Below are 22883 nucleotides of genomic sequence, written 5' to 3'. Positions count from 1 at the left end.
ATGTACATTTAGATAGAATTGATAGCCCGAGAAGATGCATTGGATGAAGACTAGTGCTGCTAATTAATTGGCTAAGGTAGCAATCGACACCGTCGACTACCTCCTCACACTTGACCATGCGCCATGCCATCATGCTGCTAATCAACTTGCTGGAATTAAAAGAGCATTTGATGCATCTACATTGATCGATATGCGTTTTTAATTGGGTGATGGCTACTTAGATCTACCTCTTTACTCCCGATCAGCTGGAGTAAGTAGCTATATCTAGCTGGTCCTCTTAGGCGGCTGCCGATGCTCCTAAGTTGATCACTGCACCACTAGAATGTGGCTGACATACATCCCGTTTATGTGTCCCAACACCCAACTACTGCCCAACCAATGCAATTAATCTGGCCCCATCGAACGAACGACGATTTGCTTGCTAAGCTAGTGGACGAACGACTTGGATCATTCTTCTTCCCTGGGCCAGTGGGCCTTCCTATTTAAGGACCTGCATTCCCTTGTATTCTCTTCACACAACCATCAGAATCTAGCCATCTCATCTCCATCTACAAACCTCGCCACTAAGATGGCATCTCCCCAGATCGTGTTGGTCGCCATGGTCTCCGTGATGCTCCTCTCGGCACCTTATGCCGCCGCCATCACATGTGGCGAGGTGAGCGGCTACTTGAAACCCTGCTTTTCCTACCTTCAAAGGGGCGGCCTTCCCTCGGCGAGCTGCTGCGCCGGCGTGACCAATCTCAACAGCGCCGCAACTACCACCACCGATAGGCGCGTCGCGTGCAACTGCGTCAAGAGCTCAAGGAATCGAAGCCAGCCACTCACGCTAGAGCGATCAGACCGCTAGCCACTAGACTAAACCAGCCTCACTGTTTAATTAGCAGCGCGAAACTTTAATATAAGCTCGCAATCACGTCAGATACTGAGAGAAAAGGTTTCTTTTTTGAAAAAGTGAATATATTTTAGAATTCGAAATTTTTGAAGAACAATATTTTATTTTATTTTTTGAATCCTGAGTATTTTTTAAAACAAAAACAAAAAATTTTAAATTAGGAGGTACTGTTGTGATTATTTTTCGAATTTGCTAACATTTTTTAAAACACAAATACTTTTTGAACTTTAAATTTAAAAAGGCAAAAAAAATTTAAAACATGATTTTTTAAAACTAGGAGGTACTGTAGTTAAATTGTTTTAATCGATACCTATTAATAAAACTTGGCAAATTTTTTAAATATGCCCACCTGATGCATTGCTTTAGTCCTATTTATTAAACTAGGGATATGGAAGGAATCTTTTTCTTTGTCGCGTCTTCACATACGACCAGTCTCACTCGGCCCAGTGACTCTCGTCAAAATGCATGAGGAGTCCAACTAAGTTTTCAGGTCTATCTGACACAAACTACTCAATTTACATGATGACATGGACATATATCATGTGCAATGCTTTTGCCTATTATATTAGCCAAATGGTATAAAAATAACTTTGCTCAACGCTCTCGATCTTTGCTGGACACAAAGGCGGCTCAACAATCCAGCTATTTGACCTGGCCAACCTTGGTTGGTGACAATTGGTACTACGATCACCACCGACGAGGATGACAAGCAAAAACATGTGTCTGGTGTTATATTTAAATGTAGGATGTATACCTGAGGTTGCGGTATTAGTCATGCTTATTATGTTATGGGCATGAGGATGAGGTCTTTAGCCATGGTCAGTGGGTAATGGCGTGTGAGGGTTCTTTTCTCCCGTTGCAACGCATGGGCATGTTTGCTAGTATTATGTTTATGTATATACCCAAGAAAAGCTCTGATTTCCCTGCATGGCACTTTGATAAAAAAGGAATCTTCTCAGTGAATTCTGCTTACAAAGTAGCTAGGGATTCAGAAGCATCGGAGTCCAGGAGAGGCATTCCTAGCAGCTCAGGAGATAACAGGAACAATTCTAACCCACCATGGAAAAGGTTGTGGTCGCTTCCCTTGCCAAACAAAATCATCCACTTCCTATGGAGGCTAGCTTGAAATAGCCTTCCACTAAGAACAAAGTTAATCCGTCGAGGAGTGGATGTTGAACCCCTCTGTCCTGTATGTCTGCGATTAAATGAGGATGGGGGGCACTTATTTTTCAGATGCAAAAAGGTTAAAGCTCTATGAAGAGCCCTTCAACTAGAGGAATGGAGATGTAAACTTGCAGGATACACTGAAGCTGAAGGGGTTATCGAGGAGATTTTGAGAGCAGAGATTGAAAAGAAGCTGACAATATGCACACTACTCTGGCTATGGTGGTCAAACAGAAATAAGTGCAATCAAGGCGAGGCTTCAAGAACCATTGAAGATCTCCAATGTTCAGTAATGAAGCATGTGGGTGAGTAGAACCTGTTGAACAAACGGAAAAGTTTCTGCCATCAACAAGCCCAGGTTTGGAAACCACCTCCTGCAAACTTCTTGAAAATTAATTGTGATGGTGCTTTTCGGGAAGACACAAATTCAGGAGGATGGGGCATTGTCATCAGGAATGAAAATGGAGAAGTGTTGGCTGTTGGTGCAGGACATTTACAGAATATGGGTGATGCCTTACAAGCTGAAGCACATGCAGCTCTTAATGCAGTTTGGTGTGCATCAGAAATGGAATGCAGGCGTATAATCATGGAAACAGACGCTCTAAACCTGAAACAAGCTATCACTAGCAGCGATTTTGACTGGTCACATCTTGGAACCCTGTTTAGAGAGATTAAATTCCAGCTAGATATATCCTTTGATAGCTTCAATATTTCTGTTTGCCCACGGGCATGTAATGTTGTAGCACATAATTTAGCAGCGCGTGGTGCAAGCTCAGGAATTGGCAGTCATCAAGTCCGGCTGGGCCAATTCCCTCCTGATGTAACCAACATTGTATCTGGGATCTCTGCCAGTATGGTGCGGTAATGGAATGCATTGGTGTTCCTTTAAAAAAAAAGAAAAAAAATCTGAATTCCGTGTGATCACAAGGGAATAGGAGTACTCGATCTAGCTCTCCGTCGAAGGCCGCCATTGTATCAGTGTTTGATTATTGTTCCCTTCTCTACCATGGAGGAGCCACAATTGAGACTTTCTTTCTTTGTACCATACGCACTATATATTTTTGGGGGAGTTTAGTAGATTACACCGGCTCCACTCGCCCCTGTGCGGCCGCACCGTCCCCGCCTGCCTCCTCTCACCTCTCGCCCTATGCCGCCCCTCCTCGACGCAATCGATGACTAAAGACAGTGGCCAGAGTCGGGCAAGGAGGATTGTATATTTTTGAATGTTTTGTCTCAAAAAACAAAATAACAACAGAGGAGGACGATTACCTTTTTGTTTCTGATGAAGTGATCGTTAGCCATACGGAGTAGGTCGCTGGTGGTGAGTGAGGGAGAAGATGATGGGCTGTTAGTTTGGGACCCATCTTTGTTTTCTCCATTTTCACTCCAATCCATCGTTTTAAATAGCCGGCTATAGCTCCGCTATAACCTTTTCCGCAGGGTGCTGCTAAATGGCCGCCTTCACAAATAGTCCGCTTTAGCCCGCTATAGCTGATTTGGAGGTCGCCACTATTTTCCATAGCCCGCTATTTAAAACATTGCCCAATCCAATGCAGAATATGATTGCAAGACAATTGCTTCTAATCTGAATTTGAATGTACGCAACACCATTGTTTCTAATTAGACTGAAGCTTAGTCTGAAGAATTGAAAAGGATAACAGAGGCTGTTTCGAATGAATTATCATATGTTAAAAATACTAGGCACAGTGATTCAGAAGCAAGAAAAGCTCAAACTGATAATTTGCAGAGTGACAGTATTAATGGTTTGTGATGTGAGGACCAGAAGGAATCAAGAGGAATTTGTTCGGTTAATGCAGACTAATTATGTAAATAATATAAAATGGTACATAGAAAAGTAATTAGACTTGTAAGCGGTTGCTAGCAAGTACAAGCATGCAGGAGAGGAATTAACAATACGTATGGCTGAGCGCGTGTTGTGTTGTTGTGGGCGAGATATGGTTCATTGCAGGAGGGAAGATATATATAGAGAGAGTTGTGTATTGTTCTACTTTGAAGACTCCCACAAACTGCTTACTCTACTTTACCATCTCTCTCTCTCTCTCTCTCTCTCTGTGTGCGTGTGTGTTGGTGGCCGAGCAGACACGAACGGCGAATCTCATCCAACCGCTTTACCTTGCTTTATTCTCTCCGGCTCCGAGTCTCTGTCTCCTTTTCTCTTTCTGGTAGTTGTTTGGTTCAGGCTGGACGAGTTGTCTACCCGTGTCTTAGCAGACAACTACTTACCTGCAGTAATAGTAACTGTTTCTAATCAGATTGTTAAGCTACAACATGTACCTAGACTGAAACAGAGGGTCTATGCTGATGCTTCGTTGCGTTTCAGCAGGTAATTCCACATGGCCTAATCCTAAAATTAGCCCCTTATTATATATATGTAATTGATTCTATTAATTCAAACAGTAAAAGTACTACATCGATCTTGTTGGGACGAAACAATCGTCAATCATTAATTTCATCAGGCTAAGTAATTGACTAAGGCAAACTGACAAAACAATCAAGTATTATCAGTCAAGTAGAAAGTAGAAATTTCGCTGAAAGGAATCAGATTTACAGCAATTTACAATTTTTTTCCTTGCTGCTGGAGGAGGCAACAAAACCGTACAAAACAATCGTCAATCATTGATTCCATCAGGGTAAGTAATAGACTAGGACAAACTGACAAAAATATCTAGTATTATGAGTCAAGTAGAATGTAGAAATTATGCTGAAAGGAATCAGATTTACCGCAATTTACATTTTTTTGCTTGCTGCCGGAGGTGGCAAGGAAAAGCGTACAGAGGTGGCGGCCAGTGGAAAGGGAGAAAATGATGTGGGCTTTTTGGTTTGGGACCATAGGAACAAGAGCCAGTGACACGTTTGGACCTTCTTTTCCATATTCCCTCCAATCCATGGCAGAATCTGATTCTAAGCCTGAAACTCAATGGATGTATGCAGATGAGGCCGAGCAACTCAGTCTTCTTGTAACTGAAAGCAAAAGGGACAATAGAGAATGGCGATTAACTTTCTGTTTGTACTGAATTATTATAACATAGATAATTAAGCAATTCTAAAGCAAGAAAAGCTGAGCTGATTACTGAAGTAGTGTGAGAGGCAGCAGAGCACTATTGTTTTGATAAAATATGTATATCATTGATTCATAATGGAGCATCAAACAAAGGGAATATAAACATAATGAACACAGCCAGCCTCGACGTAACTAAGATGCACACAATCAACTTCACCGCACAAAGGCAAAAAATCACGCTGGCAAAGAGGAAAGTCATAGAAGACCAAAGCTATGATAGGCGTAGGGAGAAAAAAAGGAAAAACCTGAATCGATCAAAACCAAAATTGGCGATATACACGGATTTGAAAAAAATTCACGAATAGAAGTAAATAAAGAAAAATTTAAGAAAATGAAAAAGAAAAGATGAAAAGAAGATGATATAAATAAAAATGAAAAACGGATAAACCAAAGTGAAAATGCCAACCAAAACCAAAAGAAAAAACATATTGAGAAGATGCACAGCAAGAAGAGTAAAAGAAGTAATTACGCATCGAGGCAAATAAAAGTAATTAGGCATAACAATTGAGCTATCCTAGTTGGTTATACCAGGTGGATGTAATCCAAGAGGTATAGAGTTTGAATCCTACTTCATGCACCTATTTTCGGAATGTTACTTACTTACTTACTTACTTACGAAGCTTTTTATCCCAAACAAGTTGGGGTAGGCTAGATATGAAACCCTTTCATGAGGACTTCCGAGGAGGTCACCCATCATAATACTATTCTCGCCCAAATGGGTTTCACACCCAAAAGACTGGCTAGTTTTTACGTTGGCTCGTCAAGCCTATCACAACCCTTAGATATGAAACCCTTTCAAAAGGACTTCCCAGGAGGTCACCCTTCCTAGTACTACTCTCGCTCAAATGGGTTTCATACCTATGGGACTGGCTAGTTTTTACATTGGCTCGCCAAACCTATCACAACCCTCCTCCTTTACCCGGGCTTGGGGCCGGCTATGCCTAGAAGACATAGGCGGAGTTACCTATTTTCGGAATGTTAAAAAAAAGGGCTGGGCCAAGGACGGAAGGGTGTGTGCGTCGGTTTGTGTGACGCTACCATGTACAACGTATATGTATACGTATACGGCGGGCGAAGAGTAATATGACCATCATGCCTTTTCTAAGGTATAGGCTAATCTGAGTTGTCCTATGTTTTTTGGGGGGGTGGGGGGGGGGGGGGGGGTACCGAAGCACAAGCAAAATGGTTTATGCATGTTATACGACACATAAGGTCTTTTAGCAAACTTCTTTGCAATAGTTTCTAGCTGCTCACGCAACCTCTGGTCTCCGATTTTTTTTGCCAGAAAAGGCATGTTCTTTGAAGAGTGCTCACATATTGGTGCTTTCATTTCTTTCAAATTAATAGTTTCCATCAATATTTTTGCTATGTACATTATGTGGGCACATTTTCAGATAAACGACGGCCTAAAGGAGGGTGAGGAGAAATAATACCGTACTTGGGCAGCTTCCGCTACGTCATCAATGCAGGAGTTTCTTCTCAGGAGAACAGCAACTAGCATGGCAGTCACCATTTTTTTTTTTTGGCTAGCTTAGGTTCGGTTTTCCATTTACCTTGTGATGATTGGTCTTTTATTCGTCAAGAATTGTCACCACTGTCTATGTTCTCAGATCATTACATTATGCGGCCTCACTTTTACAAAAGGCAAATTTTAGCATGCTCCGTCTTACCTCTCCTTTTCACATGAGAGGTAAGAGTTCACAATAGATCTGAGCCATTGATTTGATTAAGTAATGGTCAGATTAACTCTTACCGTCTTACCTATCATGTGAAAAATGCGTTCTGACAGCAGCCACACTCAACACCCCGGGGTCTCTCTTGATCTCAGGAGAACAATAGCAGCCACCAGTGACCACCGTTCTTAGCTTAGGTTCACTTTTCTTTTCACCTTTTTCGATGGTCTTTCTCTGTCGATAATTGTCACTGTATATTCCTGTTTCACCACTATGTATGGGTGATCTTTCATTATTATAAATGACGTTTCATTGTATGGATGATCTTTCAACATGGTAATGCTGTTGAAGTTGGCATTTTGCTTGTTTGCACCACAAATCTTACAGTTCTACATGATGGTTGGATCACATGGGTGTGAACTGAATGTTTGTTCAGATTACACCCATTGAACTGGATTCAGAAAAAAAAAAGAACTCTCGTCCCTGAGGCCTGAACCGTGTAATGCTGCCACAACAGAGACGACGGCACCAAACTTGGCCTCGTGCATCTGACTCTGAAGCACACTCGGAGTCCTGCGATCGAGTTCACATCAAAATACTTCATCCATCAATTCATTCATTCATTAACAAGAAGAACCGACGTTGCCATGATCTCACAAGAAAGAAGAGAACAGAGTGGTAGTTGCCTGTTTACTTGCAGCTACACTTCGACCCACGTTGCTGTCCGTGAAATCGATCAGAGATTCAGTTTATAGGGAAGAGAACTTCTGATTGATCTAACGATTCACTGATCCTGCAATCACAACTCTTTTTTTTTTTGAGATTTGCAATCACAACTCTTAATCAACTGAATGACGTGAGATTACCAGGCTCATGACTAAGTCGGCTCTGCTCGGTAGTCTGTACAACACTAAGGCCCTGTTTGCATTGTCGTTTTCATTCCAAATACACCCGTAAAACTTACACACCTCCGCCCGTCATTTTGATTTCCGTCCGGAAATAGCTCTTGACCGGTAAGTTACACATGTAAGGATAATACACCCGTATTCAATTACACCGATGCCAAGCACGGCCTAACTATTTTCAGACGATCCACAATCAATTGTAGCTACCAAGTCGAAGACAGTAAGTTTTGTCATAGTTGAGTAGCTAACAAAGTTAGGCCTGCGCATCCTGGAGGTGTCATCTCGATGGATGTGTGCTGCATTTTGCATATCGTAGTGATCTGTTAAATTCTGCATTTTGTGTCAAGTCCCCTGCATTCCACATATCCAAGTTCATTCTTTCCTTCTCGAAAAAAGAAGTTTGTTCTTTTGATGAGGATCAAATACTGTCACCTTATTCAGAAAGTGATACAGCTAATTATACCTATACTTTTTCCCCGCTAGTGCTTCCACTAGCATGCATGATCTGGAAAATTAAATTACTAGCCGCACTACTATGTGGAAGTGCTATAGCTGATCTTGCACTAAAATTTATAGCAGCCATCTCCAGATTATGGTTATCTCAGCCTGAATCCTGTAGTACGAAAAAGAGAAAGGAGGAAACATACGGGAATTCTGGGAGGGAGGACAAGACCCGACCTTATCCCCTCCAGCGTCGCTCCCGCGGGAGGCCGCGGGGCCCCTCTTGTCTCTTCGTGCGGGGTGGCCGGCGCGGGCCGACGGTCCCGGACCTGCTGGTGGCGCTTCCGTGGGGCTCCACCGCGCGGCGTCGCATCGTCGCTGGTGGTGGCGTGCGGGTGCGGTGGCGGCATGACGGGCCATGCCCTGGTGGTGCACGGTCGGTGCGGTGAAGGCGGGCTGTCAGATCTGGACGCGGTGGGTGTGGGCTGCGGGCGGCGCGGGCGGCGGTCGGTCGTCTTCGCCATGGTGGTCTGCTGGCGGAGGTGGCGGCCCAGCGGTGTGGGTCTCGCCCTTTCTCTCCTCTGCTTTCGGTCGGGGGCTGGAGGCGGGCTGGGGGCTGGTGGTGGTGGATGTGTGACGGCCGGATCTAGCGCTTTTTTCCAGCTGGCGGCGCGGGTTGGGGCAGCCGCCCGGTGTGGCGGCTGCTCCGCCTGTGGGCGGCGGCGGCGAGGTGGCTCGACTCTTGGCGTGGCGGCTTCCTTTCGCTGCGTCCGCATCACGGCAGTTTGGCGGGTCGGCTGCGGCGGTGGCTGGTTTTCCGCCGTCGGCCCGTTTCGACCTTGGTCCCTCTCCTCGTCGTCGGGTTGCTATCGTCTTCGAAGGTTCGGCCCTCCCCTGATTACGGTCTATCGCTCTTCTCGCGCTCGGCAGTAGGACCGAGCTCGTCTCGTGCCCGGCAGCAGGACCGACCTCGTCTCGTGCTCGGCAGCAGGACGAGTCGATGGAGACGTTGGGGGCAGTCCAGGAGTGCGAAAGGCGGGTCCTTTCCGCCCACATATTGGGACGATTTTTATATCAAAATCGACCGTTTCGACGAGACGAAGACAATTCGTGTAGATCGTTTTTTCCATATGAGTCCGTCTTTGGGGCGTAATCAGCCGAATTGTGTTCTGAATACAAAATCTCAGTACTTCGAACACAACTTCGGCCTTAGAGATGAGATCGGATGGCTATGGCCCAAATATCAAAATTTCTTCTTGTGAAGATACAGAACTTTCTCACTTTGAGCACTTTTTCATTTGATGCCATGTTAATTGTGTTTTTGACCATGCCAAAATCAGGTGTCAACACATGCCCCCTGTTTTTCGGTAAAGCTTGCGTGCCCAAAAATAACTTGTACCGTGTTAATTCTAAGGAACACTCCATCGGCCATTTATATGCTTAGGGCTATAATTATATATCGGCCACCTTTTTTTTGAATCCTTGATGCAAACTTGGGAGAAACCTTCTCAACTTCAATAACAATCCGATGATAAAGTCCCATAGATATGTATCTTAAGGTCATCCTACGAACGATATTGTTCACCCTTTTGCTAGGATTTTATTGATAATCAACAATAAACTTTCTCCAATCCTTATTGTCGCCTGCATAAAAATTTCATTAGCGGCCGAAGCTGTGGACTTCGGTTCGGCCTTATCTATGTTGACGAGACTAAGCATTGGCTGTTGAGAGAAATGCAATACACCATGATTAACATAGTAGCTGGATGTTTGCTGTGCCAATTCTTTCGAATTGTCATGTCTAAATATATGAGCAATTTTAAAGCAATTCAAGGCAATTTTGCATGTAGACATACCCCAAGATAAACTATAAGTGATTTGTCAAAACATTGATAACCCTTGGATATTTGTTGCACTACTCATAATGAATCATCGAAAGCCTTGATATGTATAGCACCTATAGCAAGTAAAAGATTCAATTTGAATAACAATGCATATTCGGCTTTGATTAATCGTGCATAAAAATATTCTAAGCGGCATGAGGCTTAAAAAATAGTACCATAAGGAGATATATAAACAACACCAACACTTTGGCCATTGCTAGGAATTAAACCATCAAAACATAATCTCCATAGTACTAGAGAGACAAGGCTAATATCAATATTATGCATGTCGTTAATCCGATGTTCAGTAATAAAATCTGCTATGATTTGGCCACTTATAGATCTTAAAGATGCATAAGTCAAATCATATCCAAACAAAGTATAAGCCCACTAGCCAATTCTGCAACTATGAATTGGTCTATGCAGCATGTATTCATTCAATGACATCGGTCATGATGTCTCAACTCCATTCAAATATAAATATAAATTTCCATGAGCACGTACCTTGTCTCACTCTCCAATCGAACTAAGGACAATGTTAGAATACTACACCTGTCATGCATTGAAATAATCTTAGGACGATAGATAAATATCGGTCATTACCATGTAAACTTCATTCAAAGCATATATAGCTGAAACAAACAAATGAAATGACAAATCAAGTATTTCGGCCCTTTGGATCAACAACAAACTTGTAGCTAATCAAATGTATAGTGACTTGGTAATACCCTTTCATGATGTAAGAAATTATATTGCATCCATGGAATAAAATAAGCCCATTGAGGGTTACCAATTATACCTGATGACGAATTCCATGGCATAGGCGTTAATGCCATAGTTGAAGAATATGGATAATGTGTAGACCGGAGATGCTGAAACCTTCGGCTCGGTCCTTTATAGTTTTCACTCTTTTCCTTCTTCACCTTTCCTGCACTTCTTGTAATGGAAGCTTGCACATAATTCTTATTTTTCACACTTCCTTTGGGAACCCATGTCATGGTCCTTTCTTCAAGTTCTTGTGCACTAAGTTTTTGTAATTTCTTCTTTTTCCAATATGATAAGCCGAGTGGGCACCCCGGCTGCAACTTTGTTTGAAGCAATGACAGTTCTTGTTTTACCTTGTGCACTCTCAACTTCTTCTCTTCAGATTTGGCACTTGATTGACTTGTCTCATTGCCTTTCGTAGCCAATGTCAACATTTTAATTGGCTCTTTTTCATTTGAGATCAAATCTTAAGTAGCACTCTTACGAGCATCTCTTTTAACGCGGTAAACTTGCTTGACCACCTCTTTCTTCTTGCTTGAGCTCCAGACCGATTCCTTATGATTGAAACGGTCTTTAACATGTGATTGCTCAAATGTTGATCTTCTCAGAGCTACATAATATTCATGAGATGGTATAAAATAAGATGGAGAATGTGCCCTTGCAGCATACCTGTCCCATGATGGATATGGATTTACTTGAGCATATGGAGGCATCCACGACATTGACATTGGTGACCCAAAATAAGGATATGAATAAGTTGCATTCAAATTCTCTTCTTGCCAATACCGATCCTTGCATTTGCGCCTAGAGGGTGGTCTTGATGCTTCTGCATTAGTTAGCTGATAAGCATCTTTTCCTTCACTCTTCTTTTGATATTTATCTAATAATTTTGCAAAAGTGACTTTGGATTTCTTGCACTTGTGCTTATTGCGGCCTTTATCTCCTTTATCTTGACTTGCATCGTTCTTTGGATTTTCTTGTTGCCCCCCAGTCCTTGGCGTATTCGTTGTAGCTTCAAAGGAATTCTCGCCCTCAATATTATGTTCATTGTTCTCTTCAACAATTTCAGTACTTGAAAGATCGATCGCAACACCTATAGTTTTTGCCTTACTAAAATCATCTATGAAACTAACATAGTAAGTATGACATCCAACAGACATAGGGGCAGGACCCCAAACATCAGAAAAGACAAGTTGTAAGGGTCTAGTAGAAACACTAGTAGAAATCGGATATGGTAACTGATGAGATTTTGCTTTCTGACAAGAATCACATATAGTTTCAAGACTACGCTCACCAACACATGGGAGCTGATTATTTCTAAGCACTTGTTGAATGATAACAAAAGATGGATGTCCTAATCTTGCATGCCACCGCTCCGAAGAGAGTTTGATGACACCAAAAACTTGTTTATTGAAGCTTGTAAATTTGGGGATCAATGGATAGAGCCCATGCACGCATCTACCTCTATAGAGAATGTTCCTCGTGACCTGATCTCGAATCAAAAAGAAATATGGGTGAAATTCTAGAAACACTTTGTTGTCAAGGGCAATACGATGAACAGAAAGAAGGTTTTTTCTGTTTTGGGAACATGCAAGATATTTCTAAGATGGATATTGCGACTAGGGATTTTGACAATTGCATGACCAATATGATTAATCTCCATACCTTCACCATTCGCATTGTGAACTTGATCTTGGCCATGGTACTTCTCGCTCATCGTCACCTTCTCGAGCTCGTTGGTGATGTGGTTGGTAGCCCCGGAGTCGACGTACCAGTTTGTGTCAAGTCCGTATGACATGTCCGCTGCTGCTGCAACTTTCTTTTTGGAGTTGCTCTCGGCATATCGCCAATCACAATCCTTGGCGATGTGGTTATTTTTCTTGCAAATTTGACACTTATTTTCATATTCCTCATACCCTTGGAAGGGATGCCCCCTGTTGTTGTTGTAGTAGGGGCGTCTGTTGTTGCCGCCGCCGTTCTGGTAGTGACCACCGCCACCACCGCCGCCGGCGTTCTGGTAGTGGCCGCCGCCACCACCACCGCCGCTGTTGTAGTTGTTGTAGCCGCCGGCGTTGGAGTTGTTGTAGTGACCGCCACCGCCGTTGCCGCCGCCACCACGAGATCCACCACCACCACTCCTGTTGGAGTTGCGATAGCGGCTGGAGTTGTTGTTGTTGCGACGACCTCGGGATGCAACATTAGCCGAGGACTTGAAAGCCCCTGCCCCTGTCCCGTGGAACATCTCATCGCGCTGGTCGAAGTTGGAGACCATGCCGAAGAGATCATCCACCGAGAGGGGAGCAGTGCGTACGTCCAGCGCCGAGATCAGAGGTTGGTAGTCCATGTCGAGCCCTGCAATGATGTGAGAAAGAAGATCTGCTTCTGTTATGGGGTTCCCGGCGGCAGCTAGCTCGTCCGAGAGTGCTCTCATCTGCCCAAAGTATGCGGATGCGCTCAAGGAGCCTTTCTGTGCATTGGTGAGGGATTGGCGGCAGTTGTTCACACGAGAACGGGATTGGGTAGCGAACATATTTGCTAGGGCTGACCATATGGCATGCGAGGTTTCTACGGAGGCAACTTGAATTAGGACCTCCTTCGAGAGATTACGAAGGAGGAAGGCTACGATCTGTTGATCTTGAATCAGCCATGGTTTGTATTCAGGGTTAGGAGCGATTTGATCCTTTCCTTCTGAGGTCTTGGTGATTATGGTTTTGTTTGGCTCGGGTGTGGTTTGATCTATATACCCATATAGCTCGGCACCCATGATCTGGGAGCGAGCTTGGGCTCTCCATAGGATGTAGTTGGTTCTTGTGAGGGGCTTGGATGTGGTGTTGGTAAGGGCAATGGATGGAGTTTGGCTGGAGGTAGACATGATTGGAGCTAGGGTTTTCAGCGGGAGGAAGAAAGATGGTCGAGGCTAGATGTGGCGGAAGAGGGAGGCTCTGATTACCATGTAAAACTGTATCGAAGCGTCTCAATGCCCATACACAGGCACCCGCATGTTATATATATTGATATTGTGGTTTGTGATACAAGAAAGGTTGTTAGGAATCAATCACATGAGAGAATATAGGGGGCTTAAGATAGAGATAACTAAAGATTACAACCTATCTCTAGATACAACCGAAACAGTACAGAACCACCTGTACCTATACGCCACCTGTACCTATACATTTAACAATTAGATCTGTACCTATGTATCTACGTAGCTAGATCGCCTCGACTCGACTGCCCGGCGTGGATTTTTGGCTAACGCAATTGCAAGTGCTGATGTTTGTTGTATAGGCAATATGCAAGAGGTTGGATATGATCTGTGCAAGGAGCATAGATTAAGATACCGAGCGAGAGGGAATCGCGGGCAGAATTTTCCAAATGGAATAGTAAACAATAGTTTAGCAGCTGAAGGACACCTCAGTCACCTTTGTTTGAAAGGAAGCCTGCCCAATCCAGCCCCGACGGTGTATTGATCAGCACACCGTGGACGATCCAGACCACCGTGCAAGCGGCCGATCTCTACTGGAGTTCCCGCACGGCTCGCCGATGCAAAGGGGTAGAAAAAAAGAAGCAACTGGCTTGGAGAGATATATACTGGAGTGAATTGGAGGACATGAGGGACACGGAAATAGGTGGTAAAATCGCACAAAACAATATAGGTTGTAAAGATTCATCCACGATTCTCCTACACAAAACAATATAGGTTGTAAAGATGGCAAGTGGTTCATGGGGCGGTAGCGGGTAATAGTATTCTCCTTTGGAATCTATGACCTGGTCGAGCAAAAATCCCGCTATTTCCTCTTGAAGTGCTAGTATGTGGTCCGCTGGTAGGAGCTTCTCCCGCACCTCTCTGAACTGTTAAGAAGGAGATCAATATGCATGTGTATTAGTTGTGTGACTAGATATCGATAATGGTGTGAATAGTGTTCTGACAAACGTACCCAGTCCTGTTTTAGAGATCTGCTCCTTTCGGACGTCATCATGCGAATGTTCTCGCAAACGTAGAATGCACACATATCATTCCCCTGTGCCTGCTTCAGGGCCTTTACAAGAATGGAATTGAATCAGATAATGATTAATCAAGCATGATAATTAATTAATGGTATTGAAACAAGAATTAAAGAGATGGTAGCTAGCTAGCTAGCTAGTATTACTTTTTTGCCCATTTTCTTGGAGTCACCTTGATGAACTTTGCCCAAGCCCTGCCCGCCGGCAAAGAAAATCAATAAAGGGGTTATTAAATAGTTCATATCAGGAAATGACAAACTAAATAGGCCGAGATATAGTTAATAATGATTGAAATTACCTGTTGACAATCCCTATAACGATGGTGTAGTCACTTTCTTCTTTAAGTAGTGAGTCCAGTACTTCAACTGTTCCTTTGTCAACTTTAATGTCTAACAAGATCCAGTGAAAACTTCATGCGCACGCGTTTGCATGTCTTAATTAAGCAGGCACGTGCGTAACACTAATCAACTACCGTAAACCCTATACACTTAATTATTAACATCTAGCTAGCTAGTAAGCAAAAACAGAATTTGTAGTACAAGACAGTGTGACTCACAAGAAATTGTAAGGAAGTAATATATCTTCATTGGTATTGAGGCACTTGAAAAACTCTAGCATGCTTTCCTCTAAACTTACTCGAGAAGATGGAAGATTCCATGTGTACTCATTAATGGCATTTGGGTCAATGAACTCAATGCCATAGCGTCCAGATTTTTTCATTTCATACATCTTCATCCTGCATATAATACCACAGAAAAGAATATATAGTGAGGATAATTACATGTAGTGATTGATCAAAATGATCACTACAGCTAGCTTGAGACTTAAATTACAGAAAGAAATCACTTACAAACAATAGCAACTGAACATAGATTTGTCGAGTGCGTCTTGATTGTATAACTGACGTCAGGACCCTTTCCAAAGATTACCTTCAAATCCTTGACCATATCATGTACATCAGCACCAGTACGATGGCGAGGCTTCGTCCGGTGATCCGCCTCACCTTTGAAATGCTTGCCTTTCTTTCTTATGGGATGCCTGCTCGGAAGAAATCGACAATGTCCCAGGTACACATTCTTCCTACAATTATCCAAATATATACTGTCGGTATCATCCAAATAGTGCGTGCATCCACGGTATCCCTTGTTTGTCTGTCCTGAAAGATTACTGAGAGCAGGCCAATCATTGATGGTCACTAACAACAACGCCTTTAGGTCAAATTCGTCCTGTCCGTGCTCATCCCACGCACGTACACCTGTTCCATTCCACAGCTGTAATAGTTCTTCAACTAATGGCCTTAGGTACACATCAATGTCGTTGCCGGGTTGCTTAGGGCCCTGGATGAGCACTGACATCATAATGAACTTCTGCTTCATGCACAACCAAGAAGGAAGGTTATACAAACATAGAGTCACAGGCCAGGTGCTATGGTTGCTGCTCTGCTCCCCAAAAGGATTAATGCCATCTGCGCTTAGACCAAACCATACGTTCCTTGGGTCACCTGCAAACTCCTCCCTGTACTTTCTCTCAATTTTTCTCCACTACGACCCATCAGCGGGTACTCTCAACTTTCCGTCTTTCTTACGGTATTCTCCGTGCCACCGCATCGCCTTCGCATGCTCTTTGTTTTGGAACAAACGTTTCAACCGTGGTATTATAGGAGCATACCACATCACCTTGGCAGGAATCTTCTTTCTGGGGCGCTCGCCCTCGACATCACCAGGGTCATCGCGACTGATCTTATAATGCAATGCACCGCATACCGGGCAAGCGTTCAAATCCTCGTACTCACCGCGGTACAGGATGCAGTCATTAGGGCATGCATCTATCTTCTGCACCTCTAACCCTAGAGGGCAGACAACCTTCTTTGCTTCATACGTACTCTCGGGCAATTTGTTGTCCTTTGGAAGCATATTCTTTATCATTACCAGCAACTTTCCAAATCCCTTGTCAGATACACCATTCTCGGCCTTCCATTGCAGCAATTCCAGTGTGGTGCCCAACTTTGTTTTGTCAGCTTCGCAATTCGGGTACAACAATTTCTTGTGATCCTCTAACATGCGCTGCAACTTCTTCTTCTCCAAATCACTTGCGCAGTTTCTCTTTGCATCGGCAATGGCCCGACCTAGATCATCAGCGGGCTCATCTGATGCCTCTTCTTCAGCTTCTTCCCGCATTGCCGGCTCAGCTTCTTCCCCCATTGTTGTATCATCGTATTCAGGGAACCCATGGCCAGGATAGCTGTCGTCGTCCTCTTCTTCTTCATTGTCTTCCATCACAACCCCTCTTTCTCCGTGTTTGGTCCAAACATTATAGTGGGGCACGAAACCGGACTCAAATAGGTGCACGTGAATGGTTCTTGACGTAGAGTAATTGTGACCATTCTTACAGCTAGCACATGGACAAGGCATAAAACCATCCGCCCGCTTGTTTGCCTCAACGGCAAGCAGAAAAGTATGCACGCCATTAATGAACTCGGGAGAGCATCGATCATCATACATCCATTGTCGGCTCATCTTCATTACACAACACCGAATAGACCAAATTAATACAACATACAAATAACTCTCTAGCTAAAGAATTTAAATGCAACAAAAAATGCGATCAAGATCGCAACTAAGGTAACAATTGATCCAACTGCATAATGATACCAAGCCACACTATCAATGGCATATTTTCTAATCTTTATAATCTTCAAGCGAATTTTCTCCATCTTGATCTTGTGATCATCGAGGACATCGGCAACATGCAACTCCAATTCCATCTTCTCCCCCTCAATTCTTTTCAATTTTTCTTTCAAATAATCGTTTTCTCTTTCAACTAAATTTAACCTCTCGACAATAGGGTCGGTTGGAATTTCCGGTTCATATACCTCCTAGATAAAAATATCTATGTCAACCTGATGGGCATAATTTGTCATAAACACGAAATGCAACAACTAGTTTTAAAAGAGAATATACCACATCCGAATCATAACAAGGACGAGGGCCGACGGGGGCGGATATCAAAACCATGGCACTATGTATAACAAACAACGTACGGGTAAGATAATTATACAAGTAACTATATATCCAAATCACACAAATATCAATTTGGTAATGTAAAACATTCATGAACAAGAGCCTCACCACAAGGTGGTGCCGGCGACGGGATGGTGCGGGTGATCGACGGTGGTTATGACGGAGATTTAGAAGGCACTAAGTAAACCACACCTACATATGCAAACTAAGTGTTATTTTTGACCTCAAATTGCATATAAATCAAATACTACACATATAATTCCTCCCAAATTACTAAACTCACAAATTAATTACTACAGAAAGCATTGCAAGAGCTAATCTAGCAATGAGAGATGAAATGACAAAGTTGCTAACCTTTGTGATCATTTGAATGGATGGGGGCCTTCAAATCTTGACAAATTTTGGGAAAAATGTGTGATGAGCTCGAGGAAGAGAGGGGAAGAACAGAGGAGGAGAGGGGAAAGGGGAAGAAGAGAGCGAGCTCGGGTGGATGAAGGGTTTATGTACGACGACCTTTAGTACCGGTTCGTGCCACGAACCGGTACTAAAGGTGCTGGAGGGGCCCCAGACTGACAATATCCTGCCACCACTCTCTTTAGTACCGGTTCGTGGCACGAACCGATGCTAAAGGTTTGCCATGAACCGGTACTAATGAGAGCGGCCGGCTAGCCATTGGAACCGGCACTAATGGACACATTAGTGCCGGCTCAAAATCAAACCGGCACTAATGTGCTTCACATTTGACCATTTTTCTACTAGTGTTAGTATGAACGCTAGCTATTTAGTGCTAGTTAGTATGAACCCTAGGCTATTTTTAGAGCTAGTTAGTTAATTAGAATTAGTATGAACCCTATTTAATTAGGTAGTATGAACCCTTGTTAAAGAAAACCCTAGGACAGATTAGTGACTATTTTTTAGTGGTAGTTTGTATGAACCCTAGATTTCAAACTATTGCTATTTTTAGTTAAAGCAATTGTTTCTATTTAAGTTTTTTTAGTTAAAGTAATTGTTGCTATTTAAAAAAACAGAATTAGTATGAACCCTAGTTAACTAGGTGGTATGAACCCTATTTTAAAAAATAGAATTTGGACATGTGATATATTTTTCTTCAAGTTCTAAAAAAGTAGAATTTGGACATGTGATATAATCCGGTGGTATGAACCCTATTTAAAAAACTTCTTGCATTTTCCTTCAAGTTCTATATTCTTCTTCCTGTTATATGTAAATTTGAACTGGACATGTGATATGTGGACATGTGATTTGGACATGTCATATTTGGAATTTGGACATGTGATGTTTTGGACATGTTATATTTTTAAAATGATGATTATGTGCAGGGTAAATATTCTGAGCGGTTCTCGGGCGCCATCCACAAATGGTTCAAAAGCAGACAAGAAGCAGAAGCTAGTTACTTGAGGTTCACGCTAACGCGAGAGAGGACTCATACTGCCGCGTCATATACTGCATAGTTTCACTCTCACTCATAGTCAAAGCTCTTCTTGTCTATAGCATTGTTTAGACGGATGACGATGTAGTTGCAAGTATTTGAGACATCTCATAACTTGTATCGCTATTTCGAGATGATGACGAGAGACATCATTTTGTGTTGGATGATGATTTTGGTGATGATATGATGGATTTGATGAGACTATTTGTATGTGTATGATATGATCAGATTTGTATGTGTATGATATGCTAGAGACTATTGTATAAAACACAAAATAAAATTCAGCAGCACAAAATATGGAGTAGATAAAAAATTCAGAAACTAATAACAGTCGCGTGGGGTATGGCTTTAGTAGCAGCTAGGTCTTAGCAGTAGCGCCTTTTATACTAGGGCGCAACAGATATTATCAGTAGCGGTTTTTGCGATGACTGCTACTGCTATCCCTAGATAGCAGTAGCGCGGGTCAATACGCGCTATTGCTAAGCGTTAGCTATAGCGTCGTATCAGTAGCGCGGCTACCCGCGCTACTAACAAGCATTTTATCTGCGCTACTGCTAGGCTTTTCCCTAGTAGTGAAAGCTTATATAAATTGAGGGTGCTTGTGCCATATACACTTGACAAGCTACCCTGTATCCGTTACACTTGTAGAAGAACAAACCGGCTACTCATGTACACACTACACTAGACTCTCCTCATTATTTAGCAAATATGGCGTCATTTGTGGCACATAGGAGAAAACCCGAGCTCGTGCTACGGGCGCAAGCAACCCTGCACGAGACTCTGACTCCGACGTTGACGATGAAATAGACCTGCGATTTTTGCAGCCTGCCATCGAGTTCGTGCTGTCAATGTCGATGTTGATGACAATGGACCGGAGTGGCCTCCCACAGCTGTCAAGGTAGTCAAGGCGGCTCTCGCGGAGGCGCTGGTGCACTCCTACCTAATATATCCGTGTCGTATTTATTTTTACAAACACTTTGGCTCTAATTTAGATGATTTGGATGACACTAACATGGACTGACGATGTTTTGAGCAGAACTACTATGGTGTTATTTTTTATGCGAAAATAAAAGTTCTCGGAATTGGATGAAATATTTTGAAGATTTTCTATGAAATAAAGGTATTTAGTCATGTCAATTAATCCTTCATAATCGTCGTTTTTAATCTATATAAACACATAGTACTGCAACCGCATGATTTCACAATTGTGAGTGCACCCTCTACGCAAGGAGCCAGCGCTAACGAAATCCTCGCCGTCGTCCAAGTCACCCTCACTCCTCCATTACAACCTCAAGGGTGTGGCCACCATGAGTGGTTCCCCGCGGCCCGTCGTCGTGAAGGATTTGGCATGAGCACTTGGCTATGTTGGTCTTTCTCCCATGCTCCCTCGCCCCCAGGCCCTTGCTTTCCCAAGCCTAGCGTTGTCGTCCAAGTCGCTCTCGCACCTCCACTACAATCTGGCATGGGCCACGTCGAGCAGTTCCCCTGCCGCCCGTTGTCATCAAGGGTTTGGCATGAGCCCTTAGTTATATTGCTCTTCCTTCCATGCTCCCTCGCCCCAGGGCCTGCCTCTCCTGAGCCTAGCGTTGCCGTCCAAGTTGCGCTCGCACCTCCACTACATCCTCAAGGTTGCGGGCGCCGGCGAGCGGGAAAGCTGCTGCCCGTCGTCCTCAATTATTTCGCACGAGCCCTAGTTATTTTACTCATCCTCCCATTCTCTCTCCCCCCTAGGCCTTGGCTCTATTGAGCCTAGCGCCATCGTCCAAGTCGCCCACACACCTCTACAAGAACCTCAAGGGCATGGGGGCTGGCGAAAATCTTTCACGCTGCGGCTGTTTTTGTTTATGAAAATGGCAAGGTTAGGGTTTCGCCTCGGGGGAGTGTGGTCAGTGTAGAATCTTTTTTTCTTTCACGCATGCGTTCATAAATGTATATGTGAACCAACATGTGGTTGGGTGGTTAAGAGGACAGTGCTATCCCCAGCCCAGCAGAGTTCAAATCTTTGTGCTCGCACTATTTTTGGATTTATTTTCAGTCGGAGGAGACGTTTCCGACGACTACGAGGCGACTGTGGTGACTCGTCAATCTCAAAATCATATGACAGCTCAGTCTCTCGAAGGTGCTCATAGAAGTAGGGTTTGCGTGTGTGTTCATAGGGATGAGTGTATGCGCGCGTATAATGAACGCTTGCGTCTGTACTATGTTCTAAAAATAATGGGTTGCATGGTGACAGGGTCATTAGTAATCCATGCATGCATTGCATGGTGACATGAGCACTCAGTGCATGTGTGTTGTACAAATACTACATGCATACGCCAGGTTGCAGCATTATTTTCCCTGTTTTTTATTTTTGCAATGGAGTAGCGGTAATGGGATGTTGGGTAGGTACCCCTCGTGAGGACCAGCACGTGCGAGTACGTGCATGTGTGATACAGTACGACCAACATCAAAACGTACCATCGGAACGGAAAAGAAAAAAGAGCCGTAATTCTTTCGTCTCTCCTACAACAGAAAGCAAAGGATGGGAAGCACGAGCGTGCATGCATATAGACGCAATCATATGAGGTCACATACATACAAACTAATTAGCTCATTCATTCATTAATCTCGGTGATATCCTTCATTTTCTCCGCATCAACGTTCACCGATCAACTTCTAGATCATCCTCGTAATCAGATTGTACTTTTTTCTTGTTTCCATATTCCAATATCCCTGTGACCAACTCCTTAATCAGAATACCTGGCCAGGCAATGCTGAACACAGTAATATCTTTCGAGGGGCAAATCCCAGTCTTACATAACTAGCACCACGATATACTTTTCGGTGTACCCAAAAATCACCTTTATAATTGCCCGATTATGGAGCAACTTTTGGGGATCTCAAATCAACCATACGTTACCCAGGTCTATGATATCCCATGATCTAAGGACACAGGTAAATGTTAACATACTATGAGAAGATACCAACAACATATGAAGACGTGATCTCGTAGTTTCTAATAAGTGGGTCTATTCAACATCATTGTTACCATTATAATTTGCAGTCATTATTGTCGGCATTCTTGTTACATTAAACATTTGTTACCCTAACGATTGTTACAGTAAGTTGATCACAATTATTACAGTAACAGTAAGTTGATGTGCATTGATAAACTGGACAATCATTGTTCTCAGGGTTAAACGATTAACCACCTTGCAACAAATATGATCCAAAAATAATGCTTTTGCTTGAGGCTGGAACATAGTAATAGATATTAATCTCTATAATAAATCCTAAATAAAAATATAGAGGTAGGACGTCGACGAGAAGCACGTTAACTGTTACTCCATTTTTGACACACATCATCACCACATCCTTTGCCAATCGCTTAGGCCTCTATATTCCGTGTATAGAGTTGCAAATATGAGCACCTGATATTCAGTTCCCAAGAATTACACTATGAATTAGCAAGGAATACATCAAGCCCATGTATGACACTCATACTGGGGCTGGAATTTGCAGACTTCTTCTTTTCTGCCAAATACTTCTTGCAGTTCCTCTTCCAGTGACCTTTCTCCTTACAAAAGAAGCACTCGGCATCCGCAGTGGCGCCAATCTTCTTAGACTTTC

General features: G+C 43.2%; 1 protein-coding gene and 1 long non-coding RNA gene across 2 annotated transcripts; one reads left to right on the top strand and one right to left on the bottom strand.

Annotated features, from left to right (window-relative positions):
* Nucleotides 1-900: 900 nt before the first annotated feature.
* LOC125524480 lies at nucleotides 901-2922 on the top strand. The gene is made up of 2 exons (XR_007290767.1): nucleotides 901-2414; nucleotides 2545-2922. It is a non-coding gene; the product is annotated as an uncharacterized LOC125524480 (long non-coding RNA).
* Nucleotides 2923-7103: 4181 nt separating this feature from the next.
* On the bottom strand, nucleotides 7104-9594 carry LOC125522029 (vegetative cell wall protein gp1-like). Its single transcript, XM_048687094.1, has 2 exons — nucleotides 8364-9594; nucleotides 7104-7604 (listed from the first exon to the last, which is right to left on the bottom strand). Exons 1-2 carry the CDS (start codon nucleotides 8931-8933, stop codon nucleotides 7596-7598), a joined length of 579 nt encoding a protein of 192 aa, XP_048543051.1. The 5' UTR covers nucleotides 8934-9594; the 3' UTR covers nucleotides 7104-7595.
* Between the last annotated feature and the right edge of the window lie 13289 nt (nucleotides 9595-22883).

Source organism: Triticum urartu, chromosome 7 (genome assembly GCF_003073215.2).
Source record: "Triticum urartu cultivar G1812 chromosome 7, Tu2.1, whole genome shotgun sequence".
NCBI classification, from domain to species: Eukaryota; Viridiplantae; Streptophyta; class Magnoliopsida; order Poales; family Poaceae; genus Triticum; species Triticum urartu.
The sequence above is the reverse complement of the archived record's forward strand: the minus strand, read 5'-3'. Positions and strand labels throughout refer to the sequence as shown.